Raw genomic sequence first — 22,750 nt, 5'->3', positions numbered from 1 at the left:
TAGTAAAAAGTGGAAGGCAGGCAGAGACAGGGAGAGAGGCTGAGTTGGTGGGGAGATCAAGGGAGCATCTCCTGCCTGCCTGCCTGCCTGCCTGCCAGCCACTTAATCCTGGAATCAAGTGGCTAATTTGATTTATTTTCTTGGGGTTGGGATTAATTTTCTTTTTCTTGGAGGGGGGATCAACTTATTAGACTGCACCCCTCCATCCAGCTCTCCCCCCTACCCACCCACCCACCCACCCCCCCAAAAAAAATGGGGGCAGCAAACTGTGAAGATGAAGACTTGGAATTCAAGCTGATCTTTGGGGAGGAAGAGAAAGAGCCCCCCACTATGGGGGTACCCCTGGAAGGTGAGCTGGGGGTAGTGATGGTGCTTGTTTTTGTCAGGAGGGAGGGTATTTCTGTATTGCTTGAGGCTGTTTTAATAGATGCTTTGGAGAACAGGGTGAAAAAAGTGAGGCTTTTTATTTTTTTTCTGAAGCGTGTGTGCCTGATGGAGCGAGAAAGTTTCTTCCTTTTTAGGATGAGGGGGAGGGAGGTGCCATGGATGCTTCCAACCTCCTGTGGTGCTTTCTCAGTGTCTGCCAGAGAATCAAGGCATTGGAAGAAGACCCAAATCGTATAACCCTCATGACAACACTTGATCATGCTTGCCATCTTTTTTTTTTTTTTTTTAAAGATGGGTGTTGTGTTTCTTCCGAGGCACGTAGGAGTGAAAAAGAGTGACCTGGAAGGAGAGACTCTGCTCACCTTGATGAGAGATGTGCTCAAAGCTTGAAGCGTGTGAGTTTTCAGATCGCACAGAATTCTGCGACAAAAGGCATTGTACTTGCTCTGAGATCCCTGGGACCAAGAGCAGGCCATCTATCAGCTAATTAACAACAACAAAGCTGATGTGTCACAGTGATTAAGAGCTGGAAAGATGAGCCACCAAGTTTCAAATTATAATTTGGTTATGCATCCACTTGAGGATTTACGTTGAGGAAGGGTCTTCCTAAATTAGACCCCAACACTTTTTTAAAAATGAGTAGATCCTACTCTGCAGCGTGGTTGTAAGGCTGCCTGAGATCACTTTTGTATGTGATGTGTTTTGAGTATTTCGGAAGAACACACAACTCCAGCTCATGGGGGGAGGAAGAATGTTACAGTTGCCCCCCCCCCCCCACAACTGGATAGTCTGGAAAGTATGCAGCTTCCTGATGATTATGGTGGGCTACAGGTAGGCAGCATCTGATGGTCTCAGATGATGCAAAACGTTTTCAAATGTGTTTATAAATCCAACGTTTACAAAAGCGTTTGTTGGTTTATAATCTACATTTCAGCCAATTTCAAACTACTGTGCATCTTGGTCTATGCACAAGGGAGTCTATCCAACTTTCCAGCCTTGATGTAGCTGTGCCAATGGGGCATGCACTGCATCCTGCAGGGGGGAGGCAGTCACAGAGGCCTCCTCAAGGTAAGGGAACATTTGTTCCTTTACTTTGGGGTTGCATTGCAGCTGAGCAGATGCTGAAAGGTTGGATAGGATTAGGCCTTAAAAGTCATTTCAGTTTATGGTTAGATACTTGGATAAGGCCTAAGGGATCTGAACACTTAACTGACACAGTGGCTAGATGTTACAACCCTTGGTATGTTCATAGGGACTAGCACCAAAATTTCAAATCCTAACCAGGAATGAAGGGGGGGGGGAGGATTTCCAAATGTTTTCTTCTCCTTCTGAATTTTGTTCCAATTGTCTTTTTTTCTTTCTGACGTTTTCTGTCTCCAAAATATGAACTTCTTCTTTCTCCTTCTCCCACTTCCAAAGAGTGGACTGAAAAGTACTCGGAAGAACTTACAAAGTTAATCTGTGGCAGCAGAAGCGACGGAGAGTCGTGCGGAAGTTTTAATGGCTAGCAAATGTATCTGGATGGGGATGTGAGCAATTTGTGGGCCAGGGTCCAATTTGTCCGATGCAGGCCGTGGTCATGTCAAAAGATCTGGTGAACACTCCAAATATCACGTTTGGAAACCCAGCCTTTGAATTCCCCAAAATGGAAAAATGTGGATTGCGTGACATGGATTCCCACATGCATATTTGAAAAATTAGAATGGGAGCTGGGGGGGGGGATAACATTTCCCCCCAGTTTGTTGATGTGTCATCCCGTCCCAATCTCGGATCAACTGTAGGGACATTCATGGCTCTGTAGTCCCTTCAGGTTTGGGGGTTCAGCTGAAAGCAAGTTTGTGGCCCCGATATATCCGCACCCTGGCTGAGGGCACTGCTGTCAGGAAGTTGGCAGCCCTGCACAAGCAGCCCCAGAGGCGGAGGTAGGAAACTGGGTTTTTTTCCCAACAAGAAAGGTCAAAGCGTCTCTGGGCAGGCGGCGTCTGGTTCAAATGAAATCCAGATGGGGGCTGTGAGGGCCTCGGGATCCCACAGAACGCAGCCCCTCCAGACTGGCTGCTGTCCAGGGCCCTTCCATCCATCCCAGGCAGAGGGAACTGGGGAGGGGGAGAAGAATGACGGCAGGCGGGGAGGGGGCGCGCCTCACGCCTGCCTGGCGCATACGGTTTCAACTAGCTCCCTGCAACAGTGCAATTTTCCCTTTCGTCTTTTGGCCGGTGCCCTGTTTCCTCAGCAACGGGGGTCCCTGCCAGTGGAGCCTGGGGCTTTGGGGAATGGCCCTTTAATTGGGTTCAGATGGCAGCCCCTCCCTGACAGTCTTCCCCCCCCTTTTCCCCCACCAAAGCCTGGGTTTGTCTCTGGCCCGCAAAACAGGGTGGAGGCCCAGAGTGGATTTGGCCAAGTTCAGGGGTGAAGCCCACTTTCCCACCTGCCCAACCTTGCAGAAAGAATTTGTCTCAAAGGTGCGCGGAAGACGCGGCCTTCCACCCTCGCCCAGCAGAGGGCGAAGAAGGAGTCTGATGCTGAGAGTGTAAATTGTGGAGGAAAGGAAGTGGTCCTGCTGCTCCCTGGCTGGGGAGCCAAAGAAAGCCCTGCTGGCTCACCCCAAAGGACTAGTATCCTGTTCCCAGCAGTGGTCAGCCTAATGCCTTTGGGAAGCCCATAGGCGGGGTCTGAAAGAAACAACCTTCCCTTGTTGCTTGTGCTCAGCATTTGGTATTCTGAGATATACTGCCCCTGACTATGGAGGTTCCGTGTGGCTAGGATGAAGTTGCTGGTGGGGATTACTGTGGTTCGTGCTGGGAGGTGTGACTGCCAACATTTCCTCCTCCCAGGCAAGATCAGGCTAGGACCCAATATTCGGTCAAGCTGGGGCTGTAAATCACAGATTTCAGGGCAGCAAGAAAAAGAAAAAAGCTGCCACCTGCAGCTACAACAAGTTTATAAAGATGGTGGGGTTAGAATCTTGACAGAGTTTAAGATGTTTGTTTCTAGCAGTTTAATCCTCCAAGAACCTTGGGAACTTTTCTCTCTTTGTTGAGCCTCACAACAGCCCTGCAAGGTAGATTAGTTTCTTGACTGAGCAGAGATTTGAACCTGGGTCGTCTTGGGTATGCTAACCACTACATGATAATCGCTTTCAGTTTTTCAAGACTGAGCTGGGAAATCAACGTCTGTATGAGTGTGCACGCTGGTTTTGACTTTCCCAGTTTAAGAGACAGGTCCTCTCATCCAATCACTAGCCCCTGTTTTGTCTTTTGTGTGTGTGTGTGTGAAGTGATTAGGGGGCTGAGATGTGAACCTAGAAGGCAATAGTTCAGTTCTCACCTCTGTTGCAAATTTGGTCATTGGCCTTAGGCAAGCTACAATCTCAGGCTTCTTGCCTGTGAAATGGGGATAAGATTACTGGCCTACCTTGCACTATCTCCGTAATGCTGAGAACAAAATCGGTACATGAATGTTCAAGCAAGTCAATATTAAGCGGTGCTGTTTGGGGACTCCATCCGATCCTTTCCTGGCCCTCTACGGTGCATCCACCCACCCTGCTTTTCAGGTTTGCCAATTTTCCCTACCGCAGACATATACATTTTCCTGCCATGATACTGGAGTGAGTGCAAGGAATGTTGCTGTTTACTTCTGTGGGGTGGCAACAGCTGCGGTGGGGTGGGGTGGACGGCAATGGAGCGACAAATGGCCCAGGCTGGGTGGAGATGCAATATGTGAGGGAGGTGGGCGCCATTTGGGCACCAGGGGATCACCCCCTGCTGAGAAAACCATGCTGCTAAGGGGGCATAGAGACTTTAAATTAGAAGCAGGTGTGTCTGTGTATGAGTGGGAGAGCAGAACCAATCTACTTTTATCTCTCGCTCTTTCTAGAAATGTTGTTCCCAAAACTTTTGTTTTTCTAGGGAAAGCAATCCGTTGTTTGTTCCTGTCTTTTTTCCTTTGCCGACTGTGTACGTCATCAGATGGAGCTTAGATTCCTTGCCTTGTCTCTTTGGATGCAGAGAAACGTCACGGGGTGCAAAATGGATCCTTGTGGGATTTTTCACGTGTAATGGGAAGCCTGTTCCTTCTCCTTCCAGCCCTTCTGTTTGCCTTGAGCTTGAATTGGCGTCTTTCTCCGACCAGTCGTTCTCACAACTTTCCCGCCCCACAATCTGCCTTTCAGTGAAGAACTTGGTCACCCGGAAGTTTTGACAGTGATGCGATGACATCACCAAAACAGCTGGGTTGACAGGCTTTTGCATTTTTTAATGCACAAAGCCCCCCGCCGGAGCCTCCGCGTGGTGGTCATTGGCCCATTCTGGGTCTCGTCTCATTCTTGCTGACAAGTGTGTTTCAATCGGCAAGAACACAACGTGATGACTGGGTCAAGGGCCTCCATGTGTGTAGAAAAAGCTCGCCAACCTGAAAGTTTTGGTGGGGTGGTGGACAGTGTTATGTGACCCACCAGAAATCAGGTTGTGACCCACAAGTGGCTGTGACCCACATTTTTAGAAATGTTGACTCAGAGTATTGATTTGGCCACTGTTAGCTGTGGGCAGGAGGAGGAAAGATTGGCACCAAACATGGAAGGCCCATCCATGACCACTAAGAGGTTCTCGACCCGCTCTCTGGCTTGTGGCATCACTTGTCGCGGACCATCCTGTGCTGAAATTCCTGGGTATTTTCCCCCTTTTTCACCTGCACTGGATGTTCCCATCTCCTGTAGGGTCTGCTGATAGCAGATAGCTGGTCCAAGATAGCAGTCATCCCTGTGCTGCTGGGGCCCCCTCCTCTTACTTTCCCAACTGTCTGCTAGGCCAGGGACTTGCTTTGAAGTTCTCTGGGCTGCAAAGCCTAACTGGTTCTCCAAAGCGGAAGATTCCAGCGGAAGATTCCAGCGAAGTCTTGGGATCTCATCCCAAAGTCAACCCTTGGGTAACGCCCAAAGGCTGTAAGAAGTGATGCGCACTCTTTTGCACTTTCGCCCTGGTCTTTCACTCAGCATGTTGGATGCACCAACAGGGGTCACCCACCTGCCTGGTAGGTGAGGACGTGAGCACCAAGATCCTGGACTAGAATGAGCATTTTGGGTAAGGAGCATGCCCAGAAAGTCAGATTAGTGTTTGTGATTCCTCAAGTGCCTCATTTTTTTCTGTCCCTTTTGTTTCGGTGCTCTTATTCCTCGGATAGCCTTCCTATCTTGATTGTAACTATTTTAAGCTGCCTGGTCTTGGGTCGCTAAGGAGAGTGGTTGCCCCATGTCCACTGACTGTCCCCTTTTCCAAACTAAGCTGGTCAACCAAGATTTGCATTGCAATCCTATATGCACTTTCCTGGGAGTAAGTCCCATTGAGCACAATGTGATGTACTTCTGAGTAAACCTGCATAGACTTATTGATCAATTGATGAGTTAAATATCGTGTTTGTGTGTGTGTGTGTGTGTGTGTGTGTGTATCTCAAATATAAATATCTAAATAAGAGTCTTATTATGTTTAAATACTGTAATTAGCTTGATAAAGTCTCTATTTTTGTTGTTGATAGTACGTGCAATCATCATGTATAATCAGCAGAAGAAAGGGCATGTATACTTCTAAGGTATATACTTCGAAGGTATATTTCAGCTGTATTATGACATCTGTGGACCATTACAGAAAAGAATGGAGCCTCCATGTTCAAGAAGAGTATACCTTTGCTTACCAGATGCTAGGGATGGCTTTGTCTTTGATGCTTTTCTAGTGACCAGGCCGGAAGCATCTGTTAGCAAGTGCTGGGCTAAGTGATCTTTGACCCGGCACAGCTGCTCTTGATTCATGTTTCTGTCTCCTTTGTAGATCTGGATACAGAGAGCCTTCCTGTCTATTGTTCACTTACTCTGGGGGACCCACCTCCGTACGCCTCTCCTTTGAGCATCCCATGCCCACTGCATCTCGGCGGGAGTCGGGCTGGCATGCACTCTCCCCCTCCCCGCCCAGCCGACCTGGACGGAGACACGTTTGAGAGTCAGCCAGCGCGGCGTGTGCGTCTCGGAGGCTCCCGGGTCCTCGAGTGCCCGAGCATCCAGATCACCACCATCTCGCCGGGCCGCCGGACAGAGGAAGAAGACTGGGACTCCTCACCTCGTGACTATCTCCTCCTGGAGGCCTTTGGGGGCTACCGTGAGGCAGCCCCTGCTTCCGGCTTCTTCACGCCAAGTCCCGCCAGCAGCGGCAGTGTCTCTCCGTGGAGCTTTTTTTCAGATGATGACGCATCTGCCGGGGATGATGTGGAACATGAACTGAATGAGGCGGCAGCTCGCTTTGCCCTCAGCTCCCCACTGGGCTCTCCCCGGGGCTCCCCTAAGCCCTGGTCACCTGCTGATGAATCGTGGCCAGTTTACGGTGCCAGTTATTCCCCAAGTCGGGCAGAGGATGGGTGGATGCTTCTCGGCCCACGACCGGCCTCTCCCTGTGGCAAGCGCCGCTATTCTAGCTCTGAAACGCACTCCTCCGCCTCCCCATGCTTGTCCCGCAGGGGCAGTCTTGGCGAGGAGGCACCAGGGGAATCCACGGAGACAAGCGGTGACGTCCCCCCCTTCAACTGTTCCGGGTCCCGGCCCACAGAGAGCATTCCTCAGAAGGCCCGGAAGACCTCAACGGAGCAGACTGTGGCTCTGACCCGGAAGGAGGAAGGGAGCTGCAATGGAGACGAGGGGGGCGGTCCAGCGGGGGGCTTTGGGCTGGGCGTGGCCCGAAAAGAGGGAATGGATTACCTGGCTGTTCCTTCCCCACTGGCCTGGTCGAAGGCCCGCATTGGGGGCCACAGCCCCGTGTTCAGGTAAAAGCAGATCACAACCTCCCCTTGAGAGGGGAGAAATTTATCCCCACAAATGCCATAATTAGGGTTAGAACCCAGGTTTGCTTTCATCTTCAGAGAGAGTCGGCCTCTGCATGGGACCCAAGTGAGGCATGATGGGAATTTCCATGTTGTTCTGTTCATCTCCTGGCAATTAGAGCTTGATGGCCTCTTGATCTAGCCATGCAGCAGAATGAGGTGGCAGAGTCCTGTTGCAATATAATTGACTCTCTCATTTCAAAGTGCATTGGGGGAATTGAGCTTTGCATCATCCCTCCTACTAAATTTTTTAAATCTCCTTGCAAGTAGAAAGCTAGCATAGCAAGGATTGGTTTGTTTCAAAACTTTCCTCCCTGATGTGCTAGTTAGTTTGCTTGCAGGGAGCATTTCAAAAATAAACGAGAAACAGTACCACCCATCTGCAGCCTGTAGGAATCCGGGCTGTTCAACATTTCATTCTACAGCATGCAGTGGTTGCTAGATCCAACAGTTATGAATGGAGTATTGTCCATTCTTACATACAACAGAATGGATGCCTGCACTTTGGTGCTTCAGGCTATTAAACAATATAATAGACATAATAAGGTCATATTAGCAAAGATATACCTGAAATGGGGGGAAGGGTAAGTGGGTGGAAAAATGCATTCAGAAATGAACTAGTGGGAATCCCCCCATAATATATTATGTGGTGGTTTTCAAGATGTAAGAGAGAGAATCCCTGGCCCATGAGTCTTGCAACTGTGGAAGGATGGAGGCACCCTTTGACTTGTGCACCCTTTGGTGACAGGAGGAGCTGAGGCAGAGGTTCTCAAAGTGTGTGGTGCCCCAGCACACTGTGGTGTGCCCACAGGGGTGCTGTGGGGCACCTTCCAAGCTTGCTGGGCTGACGTTACGTGAGATCTTGTGAGAACAGCACGAGATCTTGCATGATTCTTGTGAGACTTCTCATGAAGTTGACCCAGCAAGCTGAAAAGAACTAACCATGCATACAAAGGGTGCCGTGGCCCTGCTTGAGTTTGAGAACCACTGAGCAAAGGGACTGGCATGGAGAGTAAGTCTTAGAGACAGAGTCTCTTGATAAGTACCCAGTGACCTCTGCCCTGAGCCTCCTGACTTTGGTTTCCCTGTTCCCAGCCCTTGTGTTGCCCAATCTGACCCTCCTTTCCTGCATTCCAGTTACCACCCTCTTAGCATCAACAAGCCCTTGAGCCCGTACACACCAGCTTCACCCCTCTTCAGCAGGGCCCCAGATTAAGTTCTCCCACTCTTCACCCATGAATACCGTGCCTGATATTGCCAGCTGAGCTGTCAGCTCTTTGGTTTTGGCTGCCAGAGGTTCTGTTGTATAAAGTAAACTTGTCAGGCCATCCTAGGCAGAAGGGCTGGTGTCTCTAGTTACACATCCCAGACCCCGGCTCTGCGTGCATGCCGGGGGCGGAGAGTGGGGGGAAGAGCTGGCATAAACATGCCGTGTCTCGTTCCCTGTTAAGGTAAGCAACTGAATCAGAAATATTTTTCCCTGCACTGTAGATCAGCCTCATGACCTGTGAATTACGGGCAGCATTTTGTCCCCCCATCCATTCAAAAATCCATAGGTCAGTCAAACATACCAACTTTTTTTCTTTCACTTGACTTGGTATATTTGTCCATAATACAATAAATTTCTCTGCCCTGAAATAACAGTCCTAAATAGTGCTTGTTTGCAAATTCGTTGATGGAAATGTCTGTAGGGATGAGGATGGCAGTTAAGATCAACTTTGCAAGAACTGAGCTGCTGAATCAGGCTGCCATATCTTTGGAGAACTTGGCACTTCCAAGAGATGTGGAAGAATGCAGGGCAGAAAAGGCTTTGCTTGAGCTGAGCTCCTTGGTGGAAAAAAACTCCCTTTGAGAACCAAGGCCTTTTGCAAATGAATTGATGGAGATGAACAAAAATGTCTTCGGCTGAATCTATAGCGCAAACTGCCTTTGAAAAAGATGTGTGCAGTTCTACTTGCCCCTATTCCTTATGGGCATTGCAGAGTTGGGAAAAAAAAATATTGAAAATGATTAAGGCCAAATGATTAAGGAGTTGGAGCAAAGCAGGTGAAATTCCTTGAGGGCTAGCAACTTAGATTTATTTGAGGAGCAGCAGTTCATGGTCTAATATTACCATCTAGCAACTTGGGAAAGGTAGATGGTGTCTGAATGTAAGCTAATTTAAGCAGAGCTCTTGTACCCTTTTAACAGGGGGTCCCCAGCTGATGAACCTTTTGTCACTGTGTTTCAGAGTAGGGGAAAAGTTGCACCTGCAGAAATTCCCTTTTTGATTCGGCTATTAAAAGTGCAAGTTCCTACCTGTTGTGGATTGTCATTAAGATCTTTGCTAACCTACTTCCTTCTACTAAGCAAGCATACCTTTTTATTTCTCTCCTCTCCCCCTCCCCAATCTGCCAGGTCTTCAGCCCCCCCCTCATTGGATTGGCCTCTTCCCAGCCAGTACGAACAGTACGAGCTGAAGATTGAAGTGCAGCCTCGAACTCACCACCGAGCCCATTACGAGACAGAGGGCAGCAGGGGTGCTGTGAAGGCCACTCCAGGAGGACATCCTGTGGTGAAGGTATCAGAGGGGTGGAAATGAGGAAGGTGATGTGGGAGGGGCCATTGCTCAGTGGCTGCGTACATGATTTGGTTGGCAACCTTCAGTCTCGAAAGACTATGGTATAAGCCTACAGCACCCAGTATTCCCAGGCGGTCTCCCATCCAAGTACTAACCAGGCCTGACCCTGCTTAGCTTCCAAGATCAGACGAGATTGGGCATGTGCAGGGTAACAGTTGCTGTCGTACATGATTTGCATGCTGGAGGTTCCAGGTTTGGCCCCTGGCATCTCCACCTCGAGGGTCTTGGGTAGCAGGCCTGGAAAAGCAGTGATACCCTGGAGCAGGCAGTTCAGAGCTCCCAGTAAGCCAGTTTCATACGACCATCAGAGACCGGGTGTAGTTTCTTGTGCAAATCTCGCCCCAGTAGAACTCATATTCCAAAAGTGACTTTCAGCTTAAACCATCATCACTCCCATTGGCCATTGTGAACACAGGGCTACTTTACAGGGTCTGTTTAAGGTTTACCAAGGCAATGTATCTGAAGTGCAAAGAATATAAAAGTATTGCAAAATGTGATTGTTCTTGGATGGTTCATACTTAATCTTTTACTTGCATCCGTAAATTAAAAAAAAATAGTATTAACCAGACAACAGTGTGAATGATGCAAAGTTTTCTTTGGATATTTGGGAGAAGGAGTTCTGCAGCAGCTAGGCATAGGGAGATCCAAGTTCAAAACCCTATTTAGGCTTGAAACTCATTGGTTGGCCCTGGACTAGTCTGTCTCCCTGCCCCCAGCCTAGCCTACACTGCAGAGTTGCTGTGAGGACAAAATAGGGAGAGTGGACCTTGCCTGTTGCTCTGAGCTCTGTGGAAGAGAAGCAGGATAACGGTGTAATGTGAAGATTTTGCCCAGGAATGCTGTTCAGAAAGCCAGGACTGACAGCAGTGTTGCTGACCATGCGTTTGGTTGCAGACCTGGCTTGGCTGCTGCCATGTGACAATGGAAAGGCCCCAAGTTGGTGGCAGGAAGAGATTGGTATGAATGCCCAGTTGCCTGATGTTTGACTTGTCTGCCCTCCTCTGACCAGATAGGGGAATACGTTGTTTTATGTGCCATGACTTGGCTTTGGACCGTATGTCGAGAGTATCTCGGAGCATGTGCGGAGTGCGTTTCCGTTGTCACTGTGTGATCGCCACTTCCTGCATTCCTGGAGCGAGGGAGATAAGGCCTTCAAGAGTGTGAGTCTTCTAGCTTTGCACCCCCCTCTTGAAATTTGCCATCAGAAAAAGTTGGCAGTGGTGCTTTCTAATAAGATTTATTCGTTTAGAGTTCCTGTATGTTTGTATTTCCAGCATTATAATTAAAAGAAAAAGAATTCTTCTCTCCCAACCTCCGGAGGGCTTTTTGTCAACTTGGTTATTTTTATTTGGCATTTTCAGCCAGACTAATCCAGAAGGGGAAGCTTTTTTCGAGTTTGGTTTGAAAGTATTTCATCCAGCAATTTGAAAGATGAAAACTATTTCCCCACTTCAAAGACTGGATTCTTCATGTGTGCAGAAAGAAAATACTAGTCCAAAATGTCACCGGGTTTTTTTTTCCCCCTGAATTGTTTACAGAGTGTTAAATAGTGCAGTCCGCCCACCGAAATTAGATTTATGCTTTTAATTTGGGGAGGGGGGGGAACGTGTTTTGTGTGTAATGGGAATTGTATAGTTTTGAAATATTGAAATGGCAGTGAGTGGGTGATAGTTGGCTGGCTCCCTTCTATTAAAGGAGGGGAAAGAGGAAGATGGTTCTTGGTGAGGGCAGGATTTTTAGGAAGGCAAGGAGCGGGAGCCTTGCGTGCAACAGGGCACTAATGGAATCACTCCCATGTTTTGTTCCAGCTCCCTGTCTCCTAATTGAATCCAATTAGACTTTGGGGATCTCTCCACCAGGATCTCTGCATCTGAGCTGTAGGAAATCCATTTATGTTCATGGTTTTTTTGGGGGGTTGTTTGTATGTTGGCTCCTCCCATTTGGAAATGTAATTCTGTGTATGGTTCTGCCTTCCCTTCCCCACCGCATTCCCCTGTGTCCAGGATCCCAGGCCTGCCCTTTCCCACGCTCCAATTCCAGAATCGCAGGGCTGCTTTCTTCTTCCATCCATCCCTCTGCGTCACTCTTTGTGAATGGTAGGGATAGCAATGGGGGGGAGGGGTAATTGCACCCAGCGAAATTACCTCCCCAAGCACTGTCTAGCAAATCCATTCCCCCCCCCCTCTGGTGTGAGCTCTTGAGACTTGCCTTGTCCTCCTTAGCAGGATCTGTGCCTGTTACACCTTTCTCCTGCAAATCTCTCCCTAACCCTCCTTAAAGCTTGGCAGATCCCAATGGGTCCCAAGACAGTTTCCCTTTATTCCCCCCCTCCTGCCACAAAAAAGCCCTTCCTGGAATGTTCCATCTTCCATGGAGGGGAGTAAAAGGGAGTATTTCCTTTAAGACTTAAATTGGCTGCAGCTGTAAGTCTTGGTTTCTGATTAACAACATCTGGGGAAGCCTTGAGGCAAGACCACCGAACTGCCGATTGTCTCCAGCTGTAGTTGCCAGTGCCAGTAAGGGTTCCTGGTAAGGGGTGGGGGGAGATGGGGAGTAATCGATATGTAGGAAGTGCTGTTATAATATACCGTAATCCTTTCTTAGCATGAAGATTCAGCTTCCCCAGTTTGTGACTGCAGAACTTAATTTAAACTAGAGATTAGCCCAAGAACCTATTGTAAGTTGCAGAGTTCTGGAAAATCCACAGTGAAGGCATTGGTAGGTTTCCTAACAAGAGCTGCAGGGAATTTTTTTTCCCTTGAAGAGATGTACCAAAGCAGAACCTGCCCCCTCAACTGTTGGAGTGTTCCTGAATATTCTCTGACACCACAGCCATCAGCTCTCAAGCAGACTTCGTTCCTAGGACCAAATCCTGTCCAACCTTCCAGCATTGCTGCAGCCACAATGAAACCCCAATGCAGCAATTTTCAATCTTTTTCATCTCAGGGCACACTGACAAGGTGCTAAAATCGTCAAGGCACGCCATCAGAATTTTGACAATTAACAAAGCGCACCATGTTGCTGGTGGAGGCCTAACATCCCCCAATGTCCCTAATAATAAATGACCCTCCCCCAAATTCTCATGGCACATCTGCAAACCATTCTCTGCACACCAGTGTGCCATGGCACATTGGTTGAAAATCGCTGCCCCCAGGGAAGGGAATAAATGTTCCCTTACCTCAGAGGCCTCAGTAACTTCTCCCTAACCACAGGATCAGCACACGCCCCATTGGTATGGCTGCATCAGCGCTGGAATTTTGGATAGGATTGGGCCCTTAGTCTGGCTGGGTTAGAATCTTTTAAAGGAACTGAAATCTGGGCCTTCTGCATGAAAGCCTTTGACCTTCCCCAGCATATTTTGTATACAACAAAGTTAATTGGACCACTTCCTTGACTTCACAGTAGAAAATTTACCGTGATACTTATCATAGAATGCTGGCAAGTATCCTAACAGTTGAGGGTGAAGGTCTGGCTATGGAATGTTGACTTACAACTGCTTTGGTTATGGATGGCCATCGGCTCTCGTTGATAATGACTATTTGCCATGTGAAAATGTCAGAGCTGGTTTTCTTAAAAACTACATCCTGCCACTGTGACTTTGCCACTTCCACAAATGAATGTTGAAAAACTGTAGGTAGGGCAGAGTGACTTAAAAACTGGGGTGGGGGGGGCAGAAGTTTTCAGCTCTCCTTCCTCTCTCCTCCCCAAGCTCTTAGGCTATGATGAGAAACCACTGACCTTGCAAATGTTCATCGGCACGGCGGACGAGCGGAACCTGCGGCCCCACGCCTTCTACCAGGTGCATCGCATCACCGGCAAGATGGTGGCCACCACCAGCTATGAGTCGATCATCAGTGGCACCAAAGTCTTAGAGATGTCCCTGCTGCCTGAGAACAACATGGCTGCCAAGTGAGAGTTGATCTGGGAGCACAAAGTTGGGGACTCTCTCCTGCCTGTTGGAAATCTGGAGAATAGGACCTCAAAATGCTAGCATTTCAAATGTTATGGAGCCACTAACCTGTGTTTGCCAATGAGCGTATGCTTAACACGGAGCTATAGCCAGGCCTGTAGGATGCATGTGTTTCTAAACATGTACTGTCCTCATTTCACACATTACGTTTCTTTAGGTCTGCAAAACTGACTATTTTAATTGGGTGAGACCAGTTTTCAAATTTGTGTGCAATTTCCATTTCCCTTCAGCTTACAATTGATGACCTAAGAACCCTTTCCTTACCTCTTAGTCTAGCAGTTCCCAAACATACAGGGGTCACAGCATCCTTCTTTCATTGCAAACTCTTCCCAGCTCTCTTGGGTGCTGCCCTCTTGGATTGTGTGAGATCTTGTGCGATTCTTGTGAGATTTTGTGAAACTAGTGTGAGATCCGAGGTACTGGCACCTGGGAGAGCCAGAGTAAGAGGCCACCGGGGACATCACTTGGGCACCACAGCGCACAGCGTGGGAACCACTGTCTTAGTCTTCGAGCTGAAACAAAAGTTCATACCTTAAATAGTGAGCTGATTGATTTGTTGCCATCCCTTTGTGGACAGAAGTACAAGCTCTCAAAGTGAACTGAGTTGTCCTGTTGCCAGGAGAATCCGGCCGTCCAAAGAGCTGAACGCCTGGTACTTGTGAAGCCCATCTCTGCATTCAGTGGGGCACAGTGCTGACTGCCACAAAAGTTGGCCATTTGTAAAGCTGCTTCCTTTGTTGAAGATAGTGTTTCAAGTTTTTGTTCATTTGTTTTTTAACTTATTGGCTTTGAAGTCTGCCCAAACCAAGGAAGAAAAGGTTTGGATACAAGTGTCTATTGGGGAGCAATGGTGGGGAGAAACGGATCTCACTCAAACTTCTCCTAGAAGATGGGCATGTCTATCTTGGTCCTAAATATCCAGACTTGGGGTCAAGTTTGGCTCTGAACCTGCCCATCCTCGGGCCATGTTTGATACAGGATTTGGGGACTTCAGGGTTCAACCAGGTGGGCCTTCGGCTCCTGGCTCACATGACTGACTCAGGACAAAAGTCTTCCTCCTGTTGTTTTTCTGGCTGATCCCAGCCCTTTTGTCTTTTTTCCCCACCAGCATTGACTGTGCAGGGATCCTGAAGCTGCGGAACTCAGACATTGAGCTGCGCAAGGGCGAGACTGACATTGGACGCAAGAACACGCGAGTGCGCCTGGTCTTTCGGGTTCATGTGCCACAAGGCAATGGAAAGGTGGTCTCCCTCCAGACGGCATCTGTGCCCATTGAGTGTTGTGAGTGCCCATTGGGGTGGAATGGGGTGTGCGAAGGCCTGACTTCGACTGTACCACTGCTAGAATCCCAAGATGGCATCTGTTCTCTGTCCTGCAGCCTGTGTAGCACTGGAGTGTGTGGACTGCATGGTGACCCTCTTTTTGGTGACCAAGGGCTTGCATTGGGTCATAGACATTTTTAATATTGATGTACTGCCATTCATGTCCTTGGATCGTTACAGACCAGAGATATTCAACTGGTATACTTTGGCACATTGGTATGCTGCGAGAGGTCCACAGGTGTGCTGTGGGAGTCTGAAGGCCAACAGTTGAAGATCACTGAAAAACTCTCCAGGTTTTGCAACTCTGTTTCTAGGGCAACTGTCTGTAATAGCAACAGTTGGGCTAGAAACAGCCACATAACTTGGAAGAGTCTCTTGGAAGTGATATCACAAAAGGTGACGACCATAGAGATCAGTGTGCCAAGAGAAGAAAAACACTGAAAGAAGAAAATAACGTATTTCTTTATCCAGCATATAATTGATCTGTGGAACTCCTTGCCACAGGATGTGGTGATGGCATCTGTCCTAGATGCCTGGATTTCTGGAGGAAAAGTCTACCACAGGTTACAGGGCTTCATGTTCAGACTTCTGATTTTCAAAGTAGGCTACCTCAGAATGCCAGATGCAAGGGAGGGCACCAGGATGCAGGTATCTTGTCGTCTTGTGTGCTCCCTAAGGCATCTGGTGGGCCACTGTGAGATACAGGGAGCTGGACTAGATAGGCCTTTGGTCTGATCTAGCAGGGCTCTTTTTATGTTCCTATCACTGTTATAGACCAATAAGCAGAGCTTCAGTCTCTGCCCCAAGGAGCTTGCAATCTTCAAATTTGACCCAGAGAAGACCTCAGAGTAGATAAATGGGAGGGGAGGTGGAGAGGAGAGGGGAGGAGTTGTGGGTTCTTAGGCTTAATTTTGTGAAGGGAGAAGGACAAGGGGGTCGAGGCAAAGTGAATTTTGAAGGAACTGAGAAGTGATGTCATTGGGGAGTTGTTCGAGAAGGCAGTTCCCACGTACTTTGTACCTAAGTGCCTATCCTGAAGTATTTTTGCTGCAGCTCCATGCCGAAAACTGGTTGTGCCCATGCAGGGGATCTCTATTCTGACTCTCCTTTCTTGGTTCTTGCTTCTAGCCCAGCGTTCTGCTCAAGAGCTCCCCCAAGTGGAGAACTACAGCCTCAGCGCCTGCTCTGTTCATGGAGGGGAGGAAATGATGATCACTGGTGCCAACTTTCTGCCTGAGTCCAAGGTTGTCTTCATTGAACGAGGCCCTGGTAAGAGACTTAAGGCTCACAAAGACAAGCGGGTGGTCTTTATGAGATGAGCAAATGGAGCCTTGGGGCAGTGGCATTACTAGGATTTGCATCAACCCGGTGCAAGAGGTCATTCTGTTACTCCCATGATGAATATCGGACTGTACAGAATAAATTACCATATCACATGCACAATCTAAATGTAGTGGCATCAGGTAACTTCCCATTAACTTTATTTACTTATTTAAATATAACAGTACAAATCACCCAACAAATCGGCCTACAAAAACCCAGTGGCCAACTTGATGACACTTGCAAAACTGAATAAGAGTTCTAGTATTAACTCTGATTCATGGAAATGAGAGCTGACTCATACTAACATCTCATTGGTTCCCTGCTAAGTCATAATAACACCTCATTGACTCTTGGAACAATCAGTCTCATTGGTCAGTTGTAAGTTGAAGAAATTTACTTTTTTGTTACATAAAGCAGTTGCATTTTCCTCTTCTGGTTATTTCTGGCTATAACTTTTGATAGAATACAGGTAGTTCACCATGGCTTGTTTCATTGCATTCTGCATTAACATCCACATTAAATGATATATTACATGATGGTACTATTCAAAAATACCAAGTTTTTCACAATTTTGGCCAGAAATGGTGTCCCTTCTCTCCCAAGTGTGTCACCTTGTTCGTTCTGCACTCCCATAATGACACCACTGCATTGAGAGAAGGCTCAATATCCATTGAGAGAAGTTGCCAATATCCATGATGGCAAATGGTGAAGAATGCAGACTTCTCCTCTAGCTGCTTGCTAGTGTTACCTCTTAAGCCCCTACCTTCCCTTTGTAGTCATAGTCAGCCAAATACTTTTCAATTTCAGATGGAAAACTCCAGTGGGAAGAGGAGGCAAGCATTAATCGACTGAAGAGCACAGAGGTAAGAATTCTGGACTAGGATCTTCCCTGCTGGAAATGGGCAGGGAAAGTGTGACCTGGATTTCACCTGTTAGGCAGGTGCACTGATCGGGGAACAGGGAAAGCCTTTTTATTGGCTGGGGAATGGCATCAAGGAATCTCTCACCTGGATCATTTCAAAGAATGTGAGGAAGGCACATGCATACCTGAGTGAGACTGTCCCATTGATGAGAGACACCAGGATGCAGGTCTCTTGTTATCTGGTATGCTCCCTGGGGCATTTGGTGGGCCGCTGTGAGATACAGGAAGCTGGACTAGATGGGCCTATGGCCTGATCCAGTGGGGCTGTTCTTATGTTCTTATGATGTATGTAGAACACCCAGCTTGAATCTCTTTTCAGCTAAGCATGGTTAAAGGTTGGAAGTGTTGTCACAAAGGATCTGGGTGATTGAATGGAAGGAAGAAAGCTGGTTTGGAGTTCTTGCACAGATTTGGACTGGGAGGGAGTGTATTCCTTATGAGGTGATGAAAAAACCAGGCCCGAATAATGCCATCAGGAATAGGAGGGTGGCACTGGGAAACAGCTATAGATTTGGGGGATCTGGGTGCCTGAATGCACCTGTGGCTGCAGTGGCTCCTGGGAAATGCCCATGTTGCTATACTTTATTTATTTATTTATTTATTTATTTATTTAAAAGATACATATGCTGCCTTTCCTATGCTCAAGGCCTGAAATTTAAGAATAAAAATACAACAGATAGTGCCCTCCTTGACTGAAACAAGGGGGCAGCATTGAGAGGAAGAGCCTTCTCAGTGGTGGCTCCCTGAATGTGGAACTCCCTTCCAGATGAATTTTGATCAGCCCATTCCCTGGACGTTCTCTGACAGGGCTTGAACTTTTTAAAAAAAATTTCACCCAACTTTTGGTTGTAGGTAGGATGGGGGGAAAGTTTCTGACAGTTGAGAATATTGGGAGGCCTGCAGGACTTCTTATCTCTTTTACCTGCTATCTGCCTGATGGTCTTAGATTTTAATCTACTGTTTTTTACCAGTGATTTTAAGTATTTTTACATATGATTTAGTATGTATTTTCAACCACCTTGAACACCAGGCTTTTTTAGCCTGGGGAAAGGTGGTATAGAAATGTTCTAAATAAGAATAAAAACAGCTAAAAATGAAAGAGGAGTCAATTAAAATATAAAAATAGCAACATCAAAAGCAATAATATTAATGTAGCAGGAGAAGATAAACAGGGTCCTTCCTCCCTCCTGGAATGCTAAGCGAAATAGTTTTTAATCCTCGCTGGAAACGAGGGGACTGTTTTCAGATGTTCCAGTAACCAATATAATGGATAGTTCAGTCTGTGCTGAGAGCTCAGTGGAGCAGGAGTTCTGTTGCCCTGTTCTCTTACTTCCATCTCTCTCTCTCTCTCCTGTAGGCTTCATTGACTCTGACAGTCCCGGAATACAGCAACAAGCGAGTGTCACGGCCTGTTCAGACCTATTTCTACGTTTCCAACGGGCGGCGAAAACGAAGTCCCGCCCAGGGCTTTAAATATTTACCTGGTGGGTAGAGGTGCAGACCAGAAGTAGGGGCAGAGGGGATGAGGTACAAAAGTGAGATACTGCTGATTCTCCCCCCTGCTCTTTTCTTTCTTCCTCCTCCCTTCCAGTGATTTTCAAGGAAGAACCGCTTCTCGATCCCCCACGCCATAGTTTCCCACATGGCCCTCCAAACGCTTCTTTCCCACCACAGTCGACCCAGGACACCATGGATTTCCCCCCTTCCAGGCCACCGTTTCCTTATGGCCCAGAGCGGTCTCCACCCAGTTCCACGTATGGTCCGGACTGGAGCCCTTGCACATTCCCTGTCCCACCCCGCTATGGCCCTGGCTTCCGCTTCCCCTCCAGCGAGGCCTACAGGGGCACCAACCTCTCTGTTCCCCTCCTCTCTCCAGGGGGCTTGCCACACTTCCCCACTTTAGATTGCCGCCCACCCCACTTCCAGCCCCCCAGCCCACAACTTGGCCCTCAACCTCCAGGGTGTGGAGACCCTCACAGTGGGGTGAAGACTCCTGAATGGACAGATCCGGAGCTAGGGTCCCAGGAGCACAGCACCAAGGCGCTGGAGAAGTCTGGTTTTGGCAGTGGCTTCCGGGATACCTTGCCCATCCATGGGATTACGCTGGAGGAAGGTAAAGATGATAATAAAGCTGTTGGTGTTTCTTTCCTGAGAAACTATTTTGTGAAATTTAGTTGTGAAATTGCGTTTTGGGGGGGGGGGAAATGGGATGAGACATTTCATGAAAACAAAATTACAGGCGGACCCCATTATCCGCGGGGATGCATTATTATTATTATTATTAACAGTATTTATATACCGCTTTTCAACTAAAAGTTCACAAAGCGGTTTACAGAGAAAAATCAAATAACTAAATGGCTCCCTGTCCCAAGAGGGCTCACAATCTAAAAAGATGCAAATGAATACCAGCAGACAGCCACTAGAACAGAGAGTGCTGGGGTGAGGTGGGCCAGTTACTCTCCCCCTGCTAAAAAAAGGAGCACCCACTTGAAAAAGTGCCTCTTACCCAATTAGCAGGGGTTCCTGGCCCCCAGTGCGGATAGTGGAAACCGCTATTTACAGACAGGCAAGCAAGTTGGCAAGAAGGGACAGTGAACATTAACTTCCTGTTCCTACTTCTTCTTAATATTCACAGTCCCTTCTAGCCTGCCTGCTTGCTTGTTAAAACAAGAGGCATGCAGTAACTTATTTATTATTTATTTAAAAGATTTTTATCCCACCTTTGCTGTGCTGGAACAGATGCCCAAGGCAGTAATTGCAAGCTATGGCCTGCTTGCTTGGTTAAAGCAATAGCCGTTTTGAGTAGCTATTATGAACTTAAAGAAAGGTAATTATTTATTAACAGTATTTATATACCGCTTTTCAACTGAAAGTTCACAAAGCGGTTTACAGAGAAAAATCGAATAACTAAATGGCTCCCTGTCCCAAAAGGGCTCACAATCTAAAAAGATGCAAATGAATACCAGCAGACAGCCACTAGAACAGACAGTGCTGGGGTGAGGTGGGCCAGTTACTCTCCCCCTGCTAAAAAAAGGAGCACCCACTTGAAAAAGTGCCTCTTACCCAATTAGCAGGGGTCCAATTAGTAATGGGTGCTTGGGGGGGGGGGGAGGCATGGGGAACAGTGGATAAGCAAATTTGTAGATACCAAATCTGCAGATACGGGGCCCGTCTGTATTTACAGAATGTATAAGGGTGGGATTCTGTAATCGGGAGCCCGCCCCCCCCCAATTGCAGGGCACCTGGAGAGGGGATGTCTTTTTGATCTTGCTTTCTCTTCTCCCCCTAGTAACTGAAATCATCGGCAGGGATCTCAGTGACTTTCCCGAACCGTCCTGTGAAGGAGGGCGGAGCTGAGGAACAGCCGGACTTCCTTGGCACCCAAGCCAAAAAATCAGAGCTTTGGCTCGGACAGACAACCCAGAGAAAGTCAGTGGTGGAGAAGACTGCCCTGAGCAAAGTTATGCTGGTTTGGGGGGAACTTCTATTTAGTAACCTGCATCTCCTCCTATGCAATCTGTCTGCGCTGCCTTTCATTCTGCTGGTGCTTCCGTAAGGACATAATCTATCTATGACTTGCCCTGGTAGACGAAGACGACGGTTCCTCGTGTTGAATTTTCCACCCTCTGACCACCACCACCACCACCCAGAAGACTCCTCCAAGAGGACTATGAGCAAAGCAGAGGTGGTAACAGCTAGCCATCTTCCCCCTCCCCCATGTCAGACTCCAGTAACTGGTATACGGGATTCTGAACCAAGAGTGGAATTATGCAAATGGCTGCTGTGGCCTCTGAGAGGCCTAGTCTGTCCCCTATTTATCTCATTCCCTATCAAATACCTGTATGTTAGTGGCCAATACACCATCCTGTGGAGGTGAGTTCCATGTGTTAAACCACCTCCATGGGAGTGAGACTATTCATCCACCGGTTGGACATGTTTGCCTTTCCATTTATTTTTTTTTAATCAATTCTGGCCATCCTTCCTGTCCTCATCCCCCCCCTCCACTCTGCCATGTCACCCCCCCCTCCCAATTTGTCGATCCAAGCAACCCCCTTTTTCTTAGCCTTTTCTCTCTTGGTGTGAGAGTACTTCAGAGGAGTTCTCAGCCTGCTCTGCCTCCCCTTCCCCTATCCATGGTTGATGATTCACCCCACTAGCATGTGAAACCAACCCTTTAGAGAGGTTCCCTAACTGTATTCCGAGAGCTGTCAGAAGACTGAGACTTCCTCATTTTGACAGCAGCAGTGGCTACAAACGTCCCTGTAAATCAGATTGCCTGCTACCTCTGTCACTGGCTGGAACGTTCACAGGTGTTGCAGGTCAACGGTGAAAAGCCATCCGTCTTCACCAGTACCCTACACTGGAGTGAACACAATGTGGATTGAGATCTGCTGGTAGACTAATTTTTTTACTCCCAGTTCAGCAAAGCAACAATAAAAAGAATTCCATCCCTGCTCCTCCCCTTAAACTAAACTCTTTAGAATCTCAGACCTGTGGTGACTCATAGAGATGTACTTTGTGATTCATGGACTATAATGGTTCATTTGCTCTTCCCCAAACAGTTTTGCACCCCAGAGCCATGAATTTCCACCTCAAGAGTCTAATTAAAAAAAAAAAAAAATCTCTATGTGAACAGAGTGAGTGTGCCAAACTATGACTTTCTTTACCCAGCATGTAATTAGTCTGCGGAACTCTTTGCCACAGGAAGTAGTGATGACAACTTGCCTAGATGCCTTTAAGAAAGGATTGGACAAATTTCTAGAGGAAAAGTTCATTATGGGTTACAAGTAATAGTGGGTAAAAGATTTTAATGTATGAGTTGTTTTTTCTAAACTATAGGTCTGAACTATGACCTTGCTGCACTCTCGAGTTACTTAGTGAGTTATACTACATGAATTGTACTGTAGGGGGTTCTGGGGGGGGGGGGGGAACTGCTTTATGGTCTCTCCTTTAGCTTGTTAACTCCACCCTTTTCCTACATATCTGGCATTTTCTGTGGAGCACCGATCCTCCTAAAGCTCAACTTCGGTTAATTGAACTTCCCTGGTTAGTTGTCAGCCTCTCTGTTCCACCTTTGGGGTTCTGACAGGTAAAATGAATGAAGTGATGTTAGGATTTAAAATAAAATGCACTTTGGTAATGCACCTACGGATTACCAGGCAAATTGTATTGCCCTGGGAGTACAAAGCTGTAAGGTTAATGTTAGTGACAAGTGGAGGTGCTTTGTTGTGAACCAATTTCTGCTATAAACATACATTATGAGGTGAATGCAGTGAGTGTTTCCAAAGCAAACCATGGTTTTCGGAGGGTCTGCGTGTATACCTAGGGGGTAGAGAAACATAATGTTT

At 47.6% G+C, this 22,750-nt stretch overlaps 1 protein-coding gene and 1 pseudogene across 1 annotated transcript; one reads left to right on the top strand and one right to left on the bottom strand.

Annotated features, from left to right (window-relative positions):
* The first annotated feature begins 252 nt into the window (after positions 1–252).
* NFATC4 (nuclear factor of activated T cells 4) lies at positions 253–20,823 on the top strand. Its single transcript, XM_066627327.1, has 10 exons — positions 253–349; positions 6,207–7,188; positions 9,643–9,805; positions 13,575–13,774; positions 14,944–15,116; positions 16,286–16,426; positions 17,288–17,343; positions 18,760–18,886; positions 18,994–19,515; positions 20,692–20,823. The coding sequence occupies exons 1-10, from the start codon at positions 253–255 to the stop codon at positions 20,757–20,759; spliced, it is 2,529 nt and encodes an 842-aa protein (XP_066483424.1). The 3' UTR covers positions 20,760–20,823.
* LOC136654784 (5S ribosomal RNA) lies at positions 9,912–10,031 on the bottom strand (annotated as a pseudogene).
* Positions 20,824–22,750: the final 1,927 nt, after the last annotated feature.

The sequence above is a fragment of the Tiliqua scincoides genome, chromosome 5, assembly GCF_035046505.1.
Source record: "Tiliqua scincoides isolate rTilSci1 chromosome 5, rTilSci1.hap2, whole genome shotgun sequence".
Taxonomy (NCBI): domain Eukaryota; kingdom Metazoa; phylum Chordata; class Lepidosauria; order Squamata; family Scincidae; genus Tiliqua; species Tiliqua scincoides.
Note: the sequence above shows the minus strand (reverse complement) of the source record. Positions and strands in the feature narration are given on the sequence as shown.